This window comes from Lepisma saccharinum, chromosome 25, assembly GCF_977018435.1.
Source record: "Lepisma saccharinum chromosome 25, izLepSacc3.1, whole genome shotgun sequence".
Taxonomy (NCBI): Eukaryota; Metazoa; Arthropoda; class Insecta; order Zygentoma; family Lepismatidae; genus Lepisma; species Lepisma saccharinum.
Window position 1 is genome coordinate 26,162,180 of NC_139253.1, and position 19,899 is coordinate 26,182,078.

At 36.9% G+C, this 19,899-nt stretch overlaps 1 protein-coding gene across 3 annotated transcripts in view; it reads right to left on the minus strand.

The window, feature by feature from the left end:
• Positions 1–1,127: 1,127 nt before the first annotated feature.
• Positions 1,128–19,899, minus strand: part of LOC145978505 (limbic system-associated membrane protein) — a 706,857-nt gene continuing 688,085 nt past the window's right edge. For 2 of the 3 annotated variants that reach the window (XM_083111131.1, XM_083111129.1), the window contains exons 9-12: positions 11,970–12,180; positions 7,879–7,923; positions 6,428–6,560; positions 1,128–3,616 (exon numbers count right to left, since the gene is read on the minus strand). In XM_083111131.1, coding sequence (XP_082967257.1) covers positions 6,436–6,560; positions 7,879–7,923; positions 11,970–12,180 — 381 coding nt within the window. In that variant the 3' untranslated portion in view covers positions 1,128–3,616; positions 6,428–6,435. The remainder of the gene's footprint in view (positions 3,617–6,427; positions 6,561–7,878; positions 7,924–11,969; positions 12,181–19,899) is intronic. The other variant, XM_083111130.1, reaches the window with a different exon arrangement.

Consider the following 19,899-nt stretch of genomic DNA (forward strand, 5'->3'; position numbering starts at 1 on the left):
GCTGTGTATACCTAGTGTGTATACCTAGTGCATGTGTGTGTGTGTTTGGCTATGGAATTTTTGTTGTTGTTTATTATATACAATTTCTTGGGATTCAAATCAAAACTCTATACTGGATCAGTTGGGTTCAACACTGTGCTGTGTATACCTAGTGTGTATACCTAGTGCATGTGTGTGTGTGTTTGGCTATGGAATTTTTGTTGTTGTTTATTATATACAATTTCTTGGGATTCAAATCAAAACTCTATACTGGATCAGTTGGGTTCAACACTGTGCTGTGTATACCTAGTGTGTATACCTAGTGCATGTGTGTGTGTGTTTGGCTATGGAATTTTTGTTGTTGTTTATTATATACAATTTCTTGGGATTCAAATCAAAACTCTATACTGGATCAGTTGGGTTCAACACTGTGCTGTGTGTGTGTGTGTGTGTGTGTGTATGTGTGTGTGTGTGTGTGTGTGTGTATGTGTGTATGTGGGTGGGTGTGTGGGTAGGTGTGGGTGTGTATGTGGGTGGGTGTGATCAAGATCAAGGTCAAGGTCATCTCAAGGTCAAGATCAAGGTCAAGGTCAAAATAATCGAAAAAATAATCGAAAAAATAATCAAAAAAATAATCGAAAAAATAATCGAAAAAATAATCGAAAAAATAATCGAAAAAATAATCGAAAAAATAATCGAAAAAATAATCGAAAAAATAGTCAAAATCAAGATCAAGGTCAAGGTCATGTCAAGATCAAGATCAGTATGTGTGGGGGTGTGGGTGTGTATGTGCATATTAATACGTTTGGCGTAGTTTTAAGTGTGGCCAAAAAAAATATCAATTTTTGACAAGTTTATGGACAACAATCTCGCAGAAGTGCCTTTTTGTAAGTATAGGCAAATCAATCTGAGGGGCTCTTCCTTTCTCATGGAATCCATGAGGGCTTTTTTACAAAAATTCTTGGATTAGAGGGGGTTCCACACTTGAGCAAAAAGCTCATATGGGCATGTTGAGCTAGGTTTAAGTATAGACAATTCTGCTTGAGGGGGGCTCTTCCTTTCTTGGGTTTATAATATTGTATTTTACACTACTCATTTTCTTATGGAATATTTCTTATAATATAGAATAAAAGGTCAAATAAAACAGATTCTTACAATATAAACATTTTATTCACAATACTTTTCAATTCCATTTATTCAGAAATTGTTGAACATTTAGTATACAAATGGTAATTGGTGGACACATTTGAAGCACATCCATTCTGTATTTTTTTGTCATGGTTATTACTATTCTCTTATTTACCTGCTGTTGCTTATTGTTAGAAAACAGTATTATTGTTGCACACAACAAATTAGTTTAAAACTTAAAACATCACAATGTCATTGGTATTGAATATAAGCTACAATTGGTATATAGATCAACACGAACGCTTTGAAAAGACATTTGGTACAGTACTTGAAACAAAGTCAACTTTATTGCGAAAATACAACTCTCAAAGAAAATGCATTGCAACATATGACATAATTACTTTTCTCCATCATTCCTCCTTGTTGCAGAAGACCAATATATCGTATTAACAGTCTTCAATAAACAATTTAAAATTCTTTAAAAGACTTTTGCATAGCAGAAAGGCTCATTTGAAAATTGTACAGCAATATGTTTGGTGATTGCTTTCGTATAATTCTTACCAGATGTTTCACTTGAATAACGCATCACTTAGGCCCATGTAATATAATAGCAATTACATTTTGGGTATGGGTGAAAATATACGAAGGCTGATAACTCAAAACTTTGAATATATAATAAAATATGCGCTGATTATTAAAGCCATGACAAATTTGAATCTTTTAGCTTTGTGAAAATAATATTATGTAGTCTGTTTTGATTTCATATCAACATCAGACAAAGACGCTTAAGTAACATACAGTGAAAAGGAGATTGTGGAAATTACATGGCACACATTATTCCAAACGTTGGTATTCAAAGATCAATTTTATGTATATATATATATAGTTAGAATATTATATGCGTGTATATCTATATCTTACAGAATACAAAACAAATTTGACTGAAAATATTACTCTCTCATTTCACACATCTCCCAAGGATTCACACCTGACATTTTATATGCACACAAATTAATTTTGAAACAAAAATCTTTGTTCCTCCAAAGTGGCACAGAGAACAAATGCAAATTATTGCGCAGTATTGTATATACAAGTACATATTTTTTTGTATATTATGCATATGAGTAGCAAAAATCCTCATTTTCTCATAGCTGATTTCTTTATCACATTATAATTATCAATTGTTTATTGTTTCTCTTTGGTGGGGGGGGGTACTTTTAATATTATTCCCCGTATTTATCATTCTTCTTCGAAGCAAAAAATAATTTATTTTCATGAAGAAGATTGACTTAAACGTTTACAGTCTTGACATAAACTAGTTCTGTTACAACTAATATGCAATATGGGACTTTAGAGATCTGGATGGATTTATCAAGTACGATAAATGCAGTTATGATACCTTTACAAAATGTGTTTGAGAAAACTGTGCTATTTTTATGTAATAATTCATAAAATAATCACCTCGACATGCTCTTCAGTATTCAGCAAGCATGCAGTAATAACTTGAATGCAATTTCACTTTTAAACTGATTTCTTTTTTTTCGGAATTTGTTCTCACATAATGTTCTGTTTTGGTACAAACCGTTTAAGCATTTTCTACCATTCTGTGTTTGGAACATACTTAATTCAGTGACAACGTGTCACTTTATTTTGAAATTAATAGTACCATCAGCCATAAATCCTTTTGTAGGATTCCCACCTCAAGCTCAATACAAACAAGACTGAACAATTCAGTTTTGTTCAGCGCACTCTATGCCAAATCACTACAGGTACACCATTTCATTTCCAGCAAGAAATAACAGTTCTCCCCATCAAGCATAGCTTAATGAGTTTGGCCCCATAGATTTGGTTACTTACTCTACAACTTTGCTCTTCCCCTGCTATTTCACATTGAACATTTTCCGGGACAATAATAATCAGATACACACACATACCACAAAAAACACACATTCAGCTTTATGCAAGTTTATATGCAAATCGCGGAGTTTCTTCAAAAACATATAATATACACTTTCACGTGTTCTCTAAAGACTTGCAATCTTTGTTTACAAGTACAGAGGAGGATTGTTCACTTTCTTCATCCTTGGCGAACAATGAATTATTTTGTGTTCTCGCACAACTTTGCACATTCACTCACAGAAACAAGTGCACTTTTCATGCACGCACGCATTTACACACACAAACACGCATGCATTAAAAAATACACATATGTGCATTCACATTCAAATGGCAAAGTCTTCGTTCCGTTCACTTCTGCAAGAACACCAATGTTACCATTATTGAATCATTATTACTTCATCACCATTCACTATTGTTCACAGGGATTGTCAAAACGACATCGTGGGAGCAAAAAAGCTGTCCATTGGTAATGCCACAAATTAGACGCGCAACAAATTTACGACTGTTGTTGCCTACTTAACAAAATAACTTTTCTGCTGTTTCCTCCACTTTTCAAATTCTTCTTCCTTTAGTTTCTTGCAGTGAAATACTTTGGTATATTCATCATATCCTGCAACAAAAAAATACTTTTAATTAGTTACTAGTAATATAAACATGTAATACAAATATTAATTGTAATTTTGAGAAGAAACTTTTATAAATCAAAATTAAATGTGTGATACACCAAATTTGAAATAAGTTAGATCTGTTTTGAACCAGCAACCATATGCTCCGCAGGTACTCATCAGAAATTACAGCTTGTTTCTGACCAACCCATTTACTCGATTTTGCAATAAACTAGTACAGCTTTGTCTGTTGCTCGTGCCGAATATTGTCTTTGTATCTGGAATATTTTCAGATTTTTGACGTGAATATTCTAATAAATGTTTCTGTGACTTCTTTGTGTTTGTTTTCCACATAGAGTTCTTTCTGAGGAACTGGGTTATTTCTGTTATATGAAAATAGGGTGCGATTGTCGTGTTGATCATTCCCAGTTCTTTCTAACAATCAAACAGACTTTTCGATTAATTTACTTACATAGATTGCCAAGGGGTTCGGTTCATTTGATACTAAGAATATCGATAGGTTTCAACTTAATAAAATATTCAATGTTAATAATTATGACGAAGGCAGTATTTAATATACAATAGAACACTTTACACGTGACGTTTCCGAGAGAGAGGGGAAACTGGGAGAAGAGAGAAGAGTCCATCTCTTTTTCTCTCTGCTTTCTCATTCTCTTTTCTTTATTTCCTCTCCCTTATATACCTCATTCTATCTCCCTTTTCCTCCTCTCCTCTCTATTTCACCTCTCCTCTCTTTCTATGAAAGAAAGAGGAAGAAAAGATAGGGGAATATAGAAGAGAAGTGCAGGAAAGAGGAGAGAAGAGGAAGGGAAAAAGAAGAGAGGATACAAGAGGAGAGATAGAGAGCAGAGAAAGATAGAAAAAGAGGGAAGAGAGATAGAGGAAACGATAACATGTAGGATAAGAGATGAAGTGTTTTCTCTCTATTCCCTTTCTATGTCTTCTCTTTCTAATCTCCCTCTGCTCTTTCTTTTCTAATTCGCGCTCTACTCTTTCTGTCCCTTCTTTCATTCCTCCTCCCTCTCCTCTTTTTCTCACTATTAACTTTCTTATCTCCCCCTCTTTTCCTTTCTCTCCTTTATTCTCTTGCACTGCCTCTGCCTTCTCTAAATTCCCATCTATGTTATTCCTGTCTCTCTCCTCTCAATTCTCTCTGTTTCTTCTCCCTTCCTCTCTTCTGCTGTTTATCTCTCATCTATTTTCTCCTCTTTTCCTCTCATCTTCCTCTCTTCTCTATATTTTTTCTATTTTCTATTTCATCTCTCTACTGTCTCCACTTTCTCCTTTCTTGATCTTCCCTGTTTATCTCTTATTTTTCCCTCCTCTCTTCTCCCTCTATCTCTTTCCTGACTCACCTCTATCTTCTCCTCCTCTCCCCTCTTTTACTCTATTTTATTGCTTATGTCTCCTCTCTCCTTTCTTCCTAATCTATCTCTCCTATCTTCTACTCATACAATATTCCTTAAACTTTCTCTCCTCTTCCTCTATTCTCACACTCTCCCCCTCTCTTCTCCTCCTCTCTCTTCATCTCTTTCCTCACTCGCCTCTATCTTCTCTCTGCTCGTTTCTCTTCTTAGAGAGAAGGGAGAAGAGAACAGAAAGAGAAGCGACACCGAGACTAAAGAGAGACAGGAATGCTATATTCAAGTACACCAGAGAAATGGGACATGGCACAGAATGGGATAAGGCTAGGCGAATAGGGACAGAGAAGAGAGAGAACTAGTGAGGAAATGGAAGGAAGCCAAATAATGCGAGGGAGTGTTAGAAAGTGAGTAAATTATAAGAAAAAGGAAGAAAACGGAGAGGGCTGAGGATAGGCAGTAAGAAGATCACAAGAAAAGGAATCAGAAGTGAGGGGGATGATAATCAGTTCATATCTGTCCCAACAACTACATTAACCTACATATCTTAATGATAGCACTTGCACATCATACAACGCAGACCTATCACCCCCCACAATGCACTGCTAATGACTTATTACTTATCTTTACTCCACAGTATACACACTAATCACTCAATGTATTGTTTTATCATTGTATAATATTTATATTATTTTAATTGTATTATCATCATTGATAATTAAGTTTTTTTTAACTTGTGTTTTTTATTCACTTATTGTGACAGGGGTTGGTTGTAACAACGGCCCATGAGGCCAAAACACGTCTGCTTAAATAAAGACCATTCTATTCCACATATATATTCTAATATAATTAAGCCTTGTTTCCATATTAAAAACACTAAGTAGCTGACCAAGGCAGTTTATTAAGATAAAAACACTTAACAGGTAACGTTTCAACCCTGTGTCAGGGTCTTCCTCAGACGAAGAACTATGTTTTTAATATATATTCTGTAGAGAAAATACCCCAGATATGGGCAGACACCCTTGTGTGTTCTTTTGTCTAGACACCGTCTTGTGTGTATAAATAACTTCCTGGTTGTATGTACTTTACTTCATTTTGGCTTAGTTCTTAGTCTGAGGAGGATCCTGAAAAAGGATGGAAAGTGTTGTAGTGTATGATAAATAATTCCTTGGTCAGCAACTGTTGTGTTTTTAAAAATATTTACATATTACATTTATTAGTTTCAGAAGTACGGACAGGTATTCTTTCTCTGCTTTCCTTCCATGTCTCTCTCTCCCTCCTCTCTGTCTACCAATCAATCGATATAAACAAATATTTTCCTGCAATATGCAGGTTGGTATAGAGGAGTCCATTTAACACATACAAGAACCTAAGGCTTTATACAGAATACATTTTTTTAGCATATTCTTTAATTTCTCAGATCATTTTACTTACACTTATCTCTATGATCGGCTAAGAACAGCAAACATGATTTGCATGCCAAGGCTGAAAGCAAGCACAGACGCCGTCAAGTGGCATTGGATAGAAGCTGCACTATCACTCTCTCGCACTTCGCTCATCTTCGCCCCTGTGAAACAAAAAATGTGGATAAATTAGCAATTTGACCATTTCCAAAGCACATCAAAATTTAAACCCCACACACGACTACGAGTGAGAGTCAAGCGAAAATCTTACGTTATCTTTGTTGTTATTCTTGCAGACCTTTGAGAGAAAAATTGCACCAGTTTACCATTATTCACCATAGACCAAAGTGTCCTCTTGTGCTGATTAAATGCCTGTTTACCTCAAGCTGTATGTGTGTGCGCACTCGCTAATGTGCAAATGTGACAAGTCTTCCTGTTCGCAAAGTGGCGCCAATTCGGACTTTCTCATCCATGAGTAACCTTGCTGGTGTGATACACAAACATAATAATATTGAATTTTCGCTTGACGAACAATAACTGCACGCGTTACACTTCCAGAGGGTAAGGAACGACTGACGCAAGTTTGTAGTAGAGCCTCCGTCTTTAAAATGACAAAATAGTAATTAGAATTATACATGCTCACCGTTGCAGCCTTGAGGCAATGTTACCGCACTTTTTTCGTCAAGTCGCCCCTTCATCTTTAAAAAATGGAAATTGCATCTCCAAGACTTTTTCTTGGTCTTTTAAGGCTTTCATTTGACTCATCTAATATATTCTAACCAATTGGCACTTTACCTTTATTTCTTAAAAATACAATTATTAGAATTTCTACACTTACGCTTACAAACAACTTGGAGATATGGAAATATACAAAAAATTACATTAATTATTACCAGTGCTATTTCTACGTACACTTCGTCAGCTACAGAGTTCATAATTCTACTTTCTACTAGAATATTTCTGCTACTGTTTTTAAGCAAGATAGAAACATTTTAAAATTCAGAGTTAAAAATTTGATTCTTGAAAATATTTAACACAATATTAATGCATTGAATTAACACAAAGACACACATTTCATACATAGTAAATAAATTCAACTTGAGAACTAAAATGTACATTTTGTGGTAAAACGCAGGCACGAAAATAGTTTTTAACTATTGCATGCACATGTATTAAGCCTGAAGCACAATGTACAATCCATGTACTCAATTTATATACATACATCTGTACGAAGTAGATACAGTTTTGAATTTCACTTATTATTAAAAAAAAAAGAAACTTTTTAAGATTCAGCTTTAGAGATGATAACAGGAAGGCAAACTGAACATAACCAAGTACTAAAATCAGGTAAGGAAGCGTGATATTATATATTTATATACATGTTGAAGTCTTAGAAATAATTGTTACGTTTAGTAAACGAGCACAGTGCTATTACAACAATCAGAGAAAAGCATAAGGAGAAATAAAAACCCAAAAACTGACCTGTAAAAACAGCAGGTGCTGGGGAGGGCTCATACGGGTAGTAATCTGGTGAGGGAAAACAGATTTTATCAGTCAAACTAATCAATAAATGGCTAAAATAAACAAATACACAGACAAGAACAAGCAAGAGTTATCTAATGACCTATTGGTTACCATATTCTACATGTATACACTTTCATGAAAATTACAAAAATAGTTTTGAAATATATATAATTGAACCATTATAGTCTTAGAAATATTTTACTCTCAAGTACACATTCCCACTGTGTATAAGAAATTTAGAATGCATGAAATACTACACAAACAACACACACACACGTATATGTGCATGTGTATATTTAAACAATTATATGGAACCAATAGGTCTTTTAGTTGTTGGTTTGTTCGCTTATATCTAAAAGTACTGCATGCAATGCAAAGGAATATTATAGGTCATTTCTAATCATGTTGTTTTGGCTGAAGAAGCACACTTACTAAACACGGCTCTAAACTGCCAAATAGTCGTTGTCTAGACTTGAATTAGTCCTTCAACTAGTTTCAAACTTGGAATCGAGCATTGTCGTTAAAACTAGTTTCTAAAGAACAAGTTATGAATAAATATTATCTGCATAGCTTCACTGTATAGCCTGTAGACTGTTTCTTTCTTAGATATTTGCATATTCACACACACCAGAAATATTGACATACTTATAGAATATCATAGACGCACTAATGATGTTAAGTTGGGGCCAGTTCCGACACAGTTGCTAATTGAAGAATAATATGAACAAGGACACATGCACATTCCTTCAGCATCTAATGCCTTCAAAGTGCACACGGGCATTTTCGTGAAGCGCTTTGAATATTAATTATTGAATTGCGGCTAATCGTCTGTATATTTACATTTATACATTATTTCAGTTTGTATGGATATACAAATGAATTCAACACTTTTTTCGATATCATCTGCAACATTATTTCTGCCATGAAATGTATAATTTCTGGCTACACATTTGAAAATAAGCGAATTATATTCATTTGTATAACATATTCAAATGTCCAACCGCAAATTCTCACAATAAAACGGAAAAAGGATACTATGCAAATTAATTTCATGTGGAGAACACATATTGCAAATGAATTTAACTACTGATTTATTAAATTAAATTTTATGTACACAGCATTTCAGAACATTGAAACCTGAACCCCTAGAAATTAAAAGTCCCTTTGTGATTACAATATTTTTAAGTTTACTTGTTTGTAGTTGGATATGTAATGGTGATGTCTATATCGTAAGGCTTTATTCATTTTTAGACTTCTGGGGACAATATGCAACATTTTCCAAGTACATCATTAAACCTACACCCATTTTTTTTTCATTTCGGTTCTTTTGTGACTTGTAATCACCCATAATAATACTTGCCAGACAATTGCAACAGTTAAAAAATCATAATTTTAAATCAATGACATCGTGTAGTCTCAGTTAAAAATATTTGATTATAATAATTCTACAGGGCGTTCTCAATCAGGGAGTGTTAACCACAATAATCCACTGTTACTTCAACAACATCCATACAAATCACCATTGTTACATTGAAAAAGCTATTAATGACAGAACTGTGCAACTTATTTAGTAAACTTTACAAATAATAAACAAGGATGGACATTTTTCACGTGTTCCCTTCTGTGGACACATTTTAGTCGGAATATAAGCTCATCAAATCCTTCAGAAGTTTTAATGTAATGTCATTTCGTAGAAATGCTTCAGAAAGTTTAGGAATCTTCGAAGGTTTTTAACTTCGTCATCTTTTAAACTTTAAAGGGCTGAAAACGCAGCACAAATTTGTGGCACTTCCCTGTTCGTTGATAGGCTGATAATGGCTCTCCTTTACTTGCGACAAGCATGTTTCGCGTAGGGTTTTCTTCCTCTTAAAAGAAGCCACTTTTCTCTCAACACTCCCTCTAGGAAAAAAAAAATGTTTTGTTCATCAACGACAAGCAAAGAGCCTAGGGCAGACATCGACAAGAGAAGTGTGACTTCAGAAAAGAATCAAAGGGTGTTTGGGGCTTCAAGCTGAAGTAATTGAGTTTTGAGGTAGTAAGACATTACACGACATCGAGGAAAGTTTGCGGGATGTTTTGTGGGCGGGGATCTCTTAAGGTTTCTGAGTTTTCCTTTCTTTATCCCCTTCTAAAAATGCTTTCATTAACATTTAGAGTGAACCAGTAATGATGCTTGCAAGAGGTTGCCTCGGGAATCGAGAAGAAAACGTAGGTAAATCAGACGACCCGTCTCACTCCAAGATAGGGTAGCTTCTATTCTGGATAATTAAGCTTCTTCCTATCTCTCCTCTCCTTTCTCCCTCTCTTTTTAATCTATAGCTTCCTTCCGTTTTCCTTCTTTCTTATTTCGCGAATTAAAAGCCACGAGAAACCGATTTCAGTCCGTCTCGCTGGAAGCTGAAAAGGGGAACACAATGACATTTTCATCTTCAGAGTCTCAGATGAAAACCACAGAACATGGAGCACCTGGGAAAACGTTGTGTTTTATTGTACAGAAACTGGCTTCGAATAAGCACTTAACACATAATGAATGCTGTAAGAGCTTTTTATAATTCATTAACGAAATACTTAAGTACTTGAAGGGTTTGTGCTGTACTGGCAATTATCATTACAGGAAACGGCACTTTAAAAAAATGTTAAAACATGCATATACGATTTCCTGAACTGGTAAGTTGAGTAGGAAATGTATTGCAAGTAAAAGAGAGATATAAAGATTCGGAATCTGCTCAGGTAAAACGACAGACGTAATGAACCAAGTAGGGAATCCGCACAGGTAAAAAGGCAGAAGTAAGGAACCGGGTAGGGAATCCGCACAGGTAAAAAGGCAGAAGTAATGAACCGGGTAGGGAATCCGCACAGGTAAAAAGGCAGAAGTAATGAACCGGGTAGGGAATCCGCACAGGTAAAAAGGCAGACGATAGAAACTCTGTTGAGAATCAGCGCAGGGAATAGCACGAACTCAGAATCAAGTAGAGAATATCTTGTCGCAACAAGAGTCAGAGATCTACAAGCAAGTAGTGGTTAAAAATGAGACCAGTTATTAACAGGGAATATGCACATATAAAAATGGAAATCAGACTCAAATTAAGGAGTACGTATGGATAATGAAAGAGATATATAATCCAGAAATCACAGAATAAAGTACCAACACGCGAATAGCACTTTCATTTGGAACTCGAGGTTAATTTTAATCTGTTGCTCATATGTGATAGCCACTACGTAGATCTGTAAAACTCTTGCGTGAAAAGTTTTTGGCATTCGCGTTTAACGTAATTTCGGACTTTCCAACAACAAAAAAAAAACTCGATTGTATCCTTTATGTATCGGCAACTGCACAGTTAATCCAAATTGTGAGTCTATGAAAGGTGTTCTGGGTTTCGAATTTACATCATACAAGCTGTTTTTGTGTCTCTATGCAGTACGAAGTTTGTTTTTTTTATAATTAATGATGTAGTAGACAAAAAGTAAGCGTTCCGTTCATTTAATTCCATGGCAGTATACAGATTAAGAATTTGAAAATAAATATACTATAATCGTGCGATATTTTTATTTTAAATATGAATAAATGACTACATACATACTGACATACGACAAATAGGCCTCCAAATGGCGTAGAAGTAACGCCGGTGTCTTGTAATCAAGGGCTCATGGGTTCGATACCCGGTGAAGGCACATAGTCCAGTCCCGATTAGCCTTTGTGTTAATAGACACAAGACAAATACGTATGCTATAATATGTTAATGACCTTAACATGCATTGCTTAAGTTTTTGGAAAATTACTTAAATGTACTTTTTCACTATTTATACATAATAGCAAGTACAGACAAACTTTTTTGTGATAATTATATACTTCTTATAATCTACAAGGAAAGAAGCAAAACTCTGCACGTTGGGTGATATGTAAAGCATTATTTCACATCATGCAAATTAGCAATTTCAATGAAACAAGGCAGGATCTTTGGTACACCTTTGCGTATTTAAAAAAACAACAAGCTAATCCTCCTCTGGGAAGCAATATCAGATGACTAATTTTTAAAAAAATTGCTCACCTGTTCCACTCGTGAAAAACTGAAATTTCTTCGATGGTTTACTCCACCCAAATCTATTCCTGGATTCTACCTTTGCCTCGTACATCGCTGCCGGATCCAAACCCTTGATCTCGTACCATTTCAGATGTCTCTGGCCGTTGGGTCTGACAGCTTTTATTACAACCTGGCGCCATCCACTGTGTCCATTGCCAAATCCATAAGTGTCATTGTTCTGTAATGAGAAAACAAAGAAAATGATGTATAGATTATTCCAAGACAGGGAAAACGTAACATTTACGGTATTAGTGATTTGTAGCAGTAACTTTGTATTCGATTAAGTGAACATTAACCGAGGTAGGAAACTAAGCGATACATGTGTCCTAAGGAAAGCTCTAGGGAATTCGCGTAGGTTAAAACCAGTCGTAAGGAACTCCGTAGGGAATCCACGCAGGTAAAAGGCAGCCGTAAGGAACTGCTCAGGAAATCAATCATACACACTATTTGTAGTTAGTTTAGTAGTTTTACGGTCCGAAGCTTGGGTTTAGATATCGAAAAGAGGACATATAAGAAGTACCTTTTAGAATTGTCTCGTAGATATCAGAGTGGTTTCTGTGCACCCAATATTTCTGTATCCATAACAGTAATTCTCATTTTAATAGTTTAACAGTAATTACTCAAAATACATTTGATATAGATTAAAAATCATGCACAATAGTGTAAACCATTAGTAGACTTTTGATGTTTATGAGTATACAATAAATCCGTGCCAACACAAAATTTAGCAATTTTTTAACATCAATAGACTCTTGTGGGTATTACTAGAACAATCAAGGTGGTGTAATATTTGAATTTTCATGTATGTAGCGCTCTCACTTCGATAGTACTTGAAAGTAGGTTCTTTGAAAGGTTTTGGATGTTCACTACTTTATATAGGGAGCATAACAGAAATCACAAATAACTGTACTATATGAGATTCAAACGGAATATCGGGATATTTAAAGTTTTAAAAGTGATACTTAAGGATTTGTGCCTGTGATTATTGGTTTCAATTTGAATTCGAGAAAAGGGCCTCCCTCCGATGGCGTAGTGGTAATTTGGTTGTAAGAAGTTCCCGTGGAGGCACACGATCATTCGGATCCCACTTTAAACTGTAGTCGTAAAACAAAAACTCAAAACTCAATTCGAGAAATATATAAGCGTTTTTAATTAAATTATATGAAGCTTCTAAAAAAGTCAATGTTCTCTGCTTTCAGTACCCTAATAAAATAAAATTGCGTAGCATTTGCAGACAAAAAGAGGAGGCAATTAGTGCCAACACGTTTCCAGTTGAGAGAGAGAGAGAGAGAGAGAGAGAGAGAGCGAGAGAGAGAGAAAGAGAAATCTTGGAATATAATTAAGGAGGACAGAAGAAACGCAAGCGATAATAACAAAATAAAAGAGGCGAGAGATAGGCATACAACTAGCACCCAGCGAAGCATGCAAGGGAAAGAGAATCAAAAAATGAGCGCTGCAAAAATTACTGAACTGGCGCGGCATTAAAAAACTTTTTCTAGAAACAAATAAAAAAAATGCCTGCAGGGAATACAGTGGAGGGAAGGAAAAAAATAAGGACAAACAGAAGAAAAGGGGAAGCATCATTATCAGCAAAATTACGGCCTTCCCCTCTCTGCCATCATACGAAGTTTTGCGGAGAAAATGCGAGAAGAGGGATTGCGAGGGATGTAAAGTTCCAACGGGTTTGGGGTAATAAGGAAAAGGGGGAGGAGGCAAATAGAAGATGATACAACTGCAATAATTGTCGCTCCCAGACATTCTTTTTCCAACGCGCACTTTTGTCTGCTTTAATTCCGCTAAATGGATTAGTTTAGTTAATAACACTCTGGCCGCAAACTGTGTGTCATCATCCAATTCCAAAAATTTTCTCGCATCCATTTATCACGTCTGCTAATTCGCGGTTTTCCAGACGCCGCGAGAAAGAAAATATAATTTAAAGAAAAGAGAGAGGAATGGTCTCGGTGGAGCAAGGCTAAGAAAAAAAAAAAGAAAACAGGGAAAGAAAATCCAATATTCAAGGACCATCCTTTTTCCTGAAGACCGGAAGAGTGCGGCTTTCTTGTCGTCTTACCATGCTGCACATTCTAAATATTAATTATGAGTACAGTTCTCACTTTTAGATAAATGATATCTTTTTCTATGCAAACATCTACATTTTTCATTTTCTGACCGTCTTAAGTCTCATGAAAGCAACCGCTTTTATTTGGCTAATCGCGAAGATGAGGTTGGATGGCTATAAGATCAGATGGGTGAACGGACCATCACAAGAACACATAGCGAGGGTCTCCCCGATGGCGCAGTGGTAGCGTCGTCGCCTTGTAAGCAAGGGGTCCCGGGTTCCATATCCGGTGGAGGCACAAGTGGTTCGGATCCCACTGTAAACTGTAGGTCCAGTCCCGATTAGCCTTACTGTGCATAAAGTGGACTTAAAACACCAACTCAATTCAACTCAACGGATCAACATCCAACAGAGGATTATCGTGGCTACAGCTCCGGCCGCCAGAGCAATGGTGAAGAAATAACCAGAAACTCGCATGAACAAGTCACAAAACATTATATTTGATACGGATCTACTTCATGTAAAATAGGCTAATAGGGACTGGACTTCCAGTTTAAAGTGGGATCCAACCACAATATGCCTCCCCCTGGAATCGAACCTGGGATATATTTATTACGAACCAGATGACTACCGATGATGCCCTTCAGGGTATTGTTTTCTTATGTTTGCACCTGTTTTTCTTATCCGTCTCTTCGTTTACATCGAAACTGGTTTACACTGAACTTAAAAAGCCAGCAAAACTCTCCTAATTGGTTGTAGAAACCAAGGCTCCACCAGGTATCGAACCCGTGACCCCTTGATTACAAGACAACGACATTACCACTGCGCCATCGGGAAGGCGCAAGGCAACAATAGAGCGGAATTAGTTGTATTGATATTGCTTTGGTTGCTTAATGCTACTTTCGAACTCATCTTAATTTAACCGCGATGATGAGAGTGAAAGAAAGGTAACTGGAAGATGAAAGAACAAACAGGGAGAACACTCATATCTTGCCCGAGTCTTGAACCCAGAACCACTCAATTTGCGAGGCAGCCGTTCTTATTCCCAATGCAGGCCTCACAATTAGCTGCGCACTAAAGAGTGGAGAAATTTAATTTTCAGCAAACACTTATTTGGAAAAGTTTATAATTATAATTTATGAAAGCATACGCAGAAGGAAATATTGGCAGTGAAAAAAAAAAAGACTATTTCAGCAGCTGCTGAATCACAAATAATTGCTACGGTTACTCTCTCCTCTCACGACGTGTCAATTAGATCTCGTTGACGCTAAACTGTACACGTTTGTCAAATTACAGGATAATTGAAATTTCCACATGGACTAAACCAGTTTTAAAGTACACCTGGAAATGATTAACAGCGCACAACAGTTCCACAAACAGATTAAAACTGCAAGTCGCAATTAGCATCGGTCAATCGTATTTGCATATGGCGGCAATTGATAATTAGAAGCAAGATACGAACCTTCACAGACGTAGAACATGATTTTAAGGCATGCGGTAAATTCTCTGCTCAATTATATTCGAGTTCGTTTGACCACAGAACAATTGGATATGTTTTTGACCTCACAACCAAATGGATTTTAGGTAGAAATGCAATAGCACAAGTCAATGAACAGAACGAGGAGTACATGTACACACAATTATCTCCATTGCGAATGAAATCAAGTGTAATGCTGGAAACCATTATGAAAGAGCGTCTAAACACCGCACAGCACGGCACAGTATATCGCCACACGACACGGCACGGCACGGCACGGCACGGCACGGCACGGCCCAGTACAGTACGGCACGGTACGGCACTGCACAGCCCAGCACAGCAAAGGAAATCATTTTTACAAGGTCGGCCTGTTCTGCGCCTTAACGAGCCGACCGTCCGTGACTGGCATCCTGCATAGAGCACCCCCTAAAGAATCTGGAGGGGCGAAACCTACAGTACAAGTTCCTGACTCAATTCCTACATCTTCTGTTGCCTAAAATGGACACTGCGATACTGCAATTCGTACTTACGCACATTCTGCTATTTTCTTTATATCGCTTCTCTCCCACCTCTGGCCACTCGAGACGCTGAGAATGAGCAGTGATCAGGTTGAACTTTTTTTTTTTATTTATTTATTTGAGAAATCCTGAATACAGAGAGAATCCATTTTATAACAGGATATCAACAGCGAGAAAAATAGAAATTAACAAATGAGAAGCACGCACACAAGAATAATACAATAAAAATAATAAAAATTAAACAATAATAATAAAACAATAACAAGGGTATAACAAATATTAATTTCTCTTCAGCTGCTTGATGCACGCATTTCTGAAAGCCTGCTTAGATAGATAGAAGCCTGGAGGATCATTTAGTGTATTGTACCTTCTTTGTAGCCTATAGAGCAATGACCTTTGTTCTAGGGATAGCCTTTTAGGCTTTTGTGTAAAATGAGTTGTTGCATTTGCTTTTGGTACGTGGGATCCGGATGTGAAGATGTGGCAAGAGTTCGTTAGTGTAAAGTTGTTCATTCATGATTTTGAAAAGAAATGTTAGATCTGAAACTTGACGGCGAAGGGACGGATCGTGAATTTGAAGAGTGGATAGAATTTCATATTTGGAAAAGTTTGCAAGGGCTGGGCATCTATGTTTGACTATTCTGATAAAGAAATTTACCACTTTGTTTGTTCTCTTTATATTGCTATCACAGACCATTGACCAAAGACAGGAACCATATTCAAGAATAGGTACTACGCACGATGTAAAGTAGGTTTTGAGGGCAGAAACATGTGTGATATCTGTAAATCTGTAAATTAGCCCAAGGGTTTTCATGGCTCTCGAAGTAATGTAATCTATGTGGTGGATGAAAGTGAGTTTGCTGTCGAAAATGACTCCAAGATCTTTGTGCTGTTGTACGAACGGGATGATTTTGTTGCATAATCTATAATATGGTGCGGTAAAATTGGATTTGAGGGTAAACCTCATAAAAACGCATTTTTCGGGATTTATTTTCAGATTCCAGTCTTGGCACCAGCGATCAATGATAGAGAATCACAAGCACGTATGCCGAAGCTAGAGATACAAAGTTCCGACCCTGCATATGGCATGGATTCATGGTCGCGATGAACCTAAGAGTTAGAAAAGCGGCAGAAAAGAACCGAAATGGAAATATACGTACAATAGAAAGGAAAGACAAACCTTACATCAATGAAGACAAACTTTTGGGAACTAAGAAATACTTCACTCCACAAGCTTAATTGTTCCTACTCAAGTTTATTTTTTCTATTAAGGGAGGTCGATACCGCACTTATAGCTACGTCCTTCCTGCAAACAGGGTGCATGTAGCAGTGTCCTACTCATGAATTTTGCTTTCACACCATTGTATGCTTCTTTGAACCTGTGGAGTTCACGTCTTTGCACGTCTTTTGTAACATATTTTTCGAGTTTATTTCCAATTTTTATCTCGATATCACCAGATCTCTGTGTGAGCTCCCTAAGGGCACCTTCATTTCTGAAATGGTGCCCGTAGATATTTACTCGTCATGTATTTTGAGCCTTCAAAGCATGCCAATATAGATGTTCCCAATTGCTCTGGACCGATTTGCATGGCAGAATTTTCAGCGTAATACTCTACGAAGACAGAGGTCTCAATTAAACTTTATGTATCACTGTATTCGTCCATTCTCAATTGCAGCAATGCATCATTCATTCTTATCGTTACGATTAACAACCGAGGTAGAAGAGCGACGCAAAGTGACTGAAATTGAAAAATGTAATTGCTTTTGGAATATTTTATGTAAGTGAACCCCAAATATATTTCTATTTAAAGGTGTTTTTTTAAGAGTGATAGAACTTTCGATAGGGATAGCTGTCATTTGTTTTGTTTTGATGACATGTTGTTTTGTCATTTCAGATAAGTAAGCATTGGCAAATGATCATGGAAAGACTGACGCCGCAACAACGTTTACAAATTGTGGAAATATATTTCCAAAATCAATTTTCTGTTCGCCAAACGTATAGAGCACTTCGGAAATATCGGTGCTGTCAGTGAATTGGCCTCACAAGATCATGGGACCTAACGCCACTGGATTATTTTCTTTGGGGATATGTAAAGTCTCTGGTTTATGCTGATAAACCAGCAACAATTGACGCTTTGGAAGCCAACATAACTCGTGTTATTAACGACATACGTCCCCAATTACTTAAAAAAGTGGTTCAAAATTGGACTGATCGAATCCGGTTCATCACAGCTAGTCGTGGTGGAAATATGCCGAAAATTATTTTCAAAAAGTAAATGTCAGAAAGTTATCTTTCAAATCAAAACACAATTGGCTTCAAACTTATTTTTTTATGTGTTTTATTTCAATTCAAAGTTCTATCACTCTAAAAAAAACACCCTATACATTGAACACTGAGAAACTACTCGTAATTGGCAAAGGAAGCGTTACTTTCCCTTCGCCATTTCGGCGATAGTGGAGATGCGGTCAGCACCATGCTCAAGCTGCCTCTATCTCTAAGGTCGCCACGAGGTACCCATTAGTGACACGCTGGATGAGCCCCAGAGCCGGAAAACAATCCTGAGATCGCTTATCCCGGGGAATCGAACCCGGGGTCCCCCACTTGGCAGCCAGAGGCTCACAAAGAAGAGATGAGATCGCACAGACCCCATCTACAAAGCCACGACCAGAATAACGGGAACAAGTGACTTTCCGTGCGTGATTCAAAGCACTTTCTCAAACCTCGGCAGCAATATTTCATTCGGAACTGCGATAGTGACCGGTGGTTGACAACCTATCAGAATTACTTAATTTATGTACATGTACCAGCCACTCGCATGTGACATGCTCTCAGCCTCAACAAGCACTCCCAAGCAACGCAAGGGCTACCGTTGATAGTTCTCTTATCGGCCGTCACGTGGAGCCACGGTCGATGACATATAATTTACATTATAATGAAACGCCATATAGGATCTCCCCCACCATCTTAGCATGCCTGAGGCAAATGTGTGGAAAACCCAGAACAAGCCGGGCTAATTTAATTGCAGCCGAGTTTAATGAGAAATTGAAACGAAGGCCCGTGTCGTCAAACCTAATCAGAACCTCCAAGTTCTTACTGGAGCGTTTATACCCAGACGTTGACAGAAAATCACCGTTCGCTTAAACATGCGATGTCTACCCCACTCTGTTTTATATTTTGCGTGTCCATTCTGCCTATTCGAAGGGCAATCACGTCCGCAATTACTACGCATGTCCAATTATTCGTTTATCGCACAACCAAGTACCCACAGTAGTCTTTAAATTTTGCTCGCAGATAGAGGGGAAATAGGGCTACTTTAAGTGATATATGGCCAAAAGAATATTTTCGTAATTATACACTTTTTACATAATCGCTGAAGCACTTTATGTACATGTTACCAGGAGTAGCGGAATTGTTTCCCCTGATGTATGACGCAATCACTACTAATTACATGTGATTAGTAGTACTAAATGATATTTAACTTGCAGACATTGTTCACACCACGATACGATGCACGAAAAAAACAAAAACGAAATTGAAATGTGAACTTGTCACATGTATGCTTCTACACCAACAACTTTAAGTAGAACTTGGAACCTCTGAAGTGTGTCTCCGCTGAGAATAGAACTTAAGAACTCTTCATCACAAGGCTACAGCGTTATCACAATGGGGCACAAGATGAGAAAAATCAACAATGAAAGTTATAATTGAGATTTGATTTCGCGACATGACAATGCCCATTCACATACATCCCAGTTTCTCTAAGACAGGAAGGTCTCAGTTGCAGTAAGAAATACTGATTTCAACCTTATGGGTTTCTCGGATTTGTTTGGATTTCTGAAGGA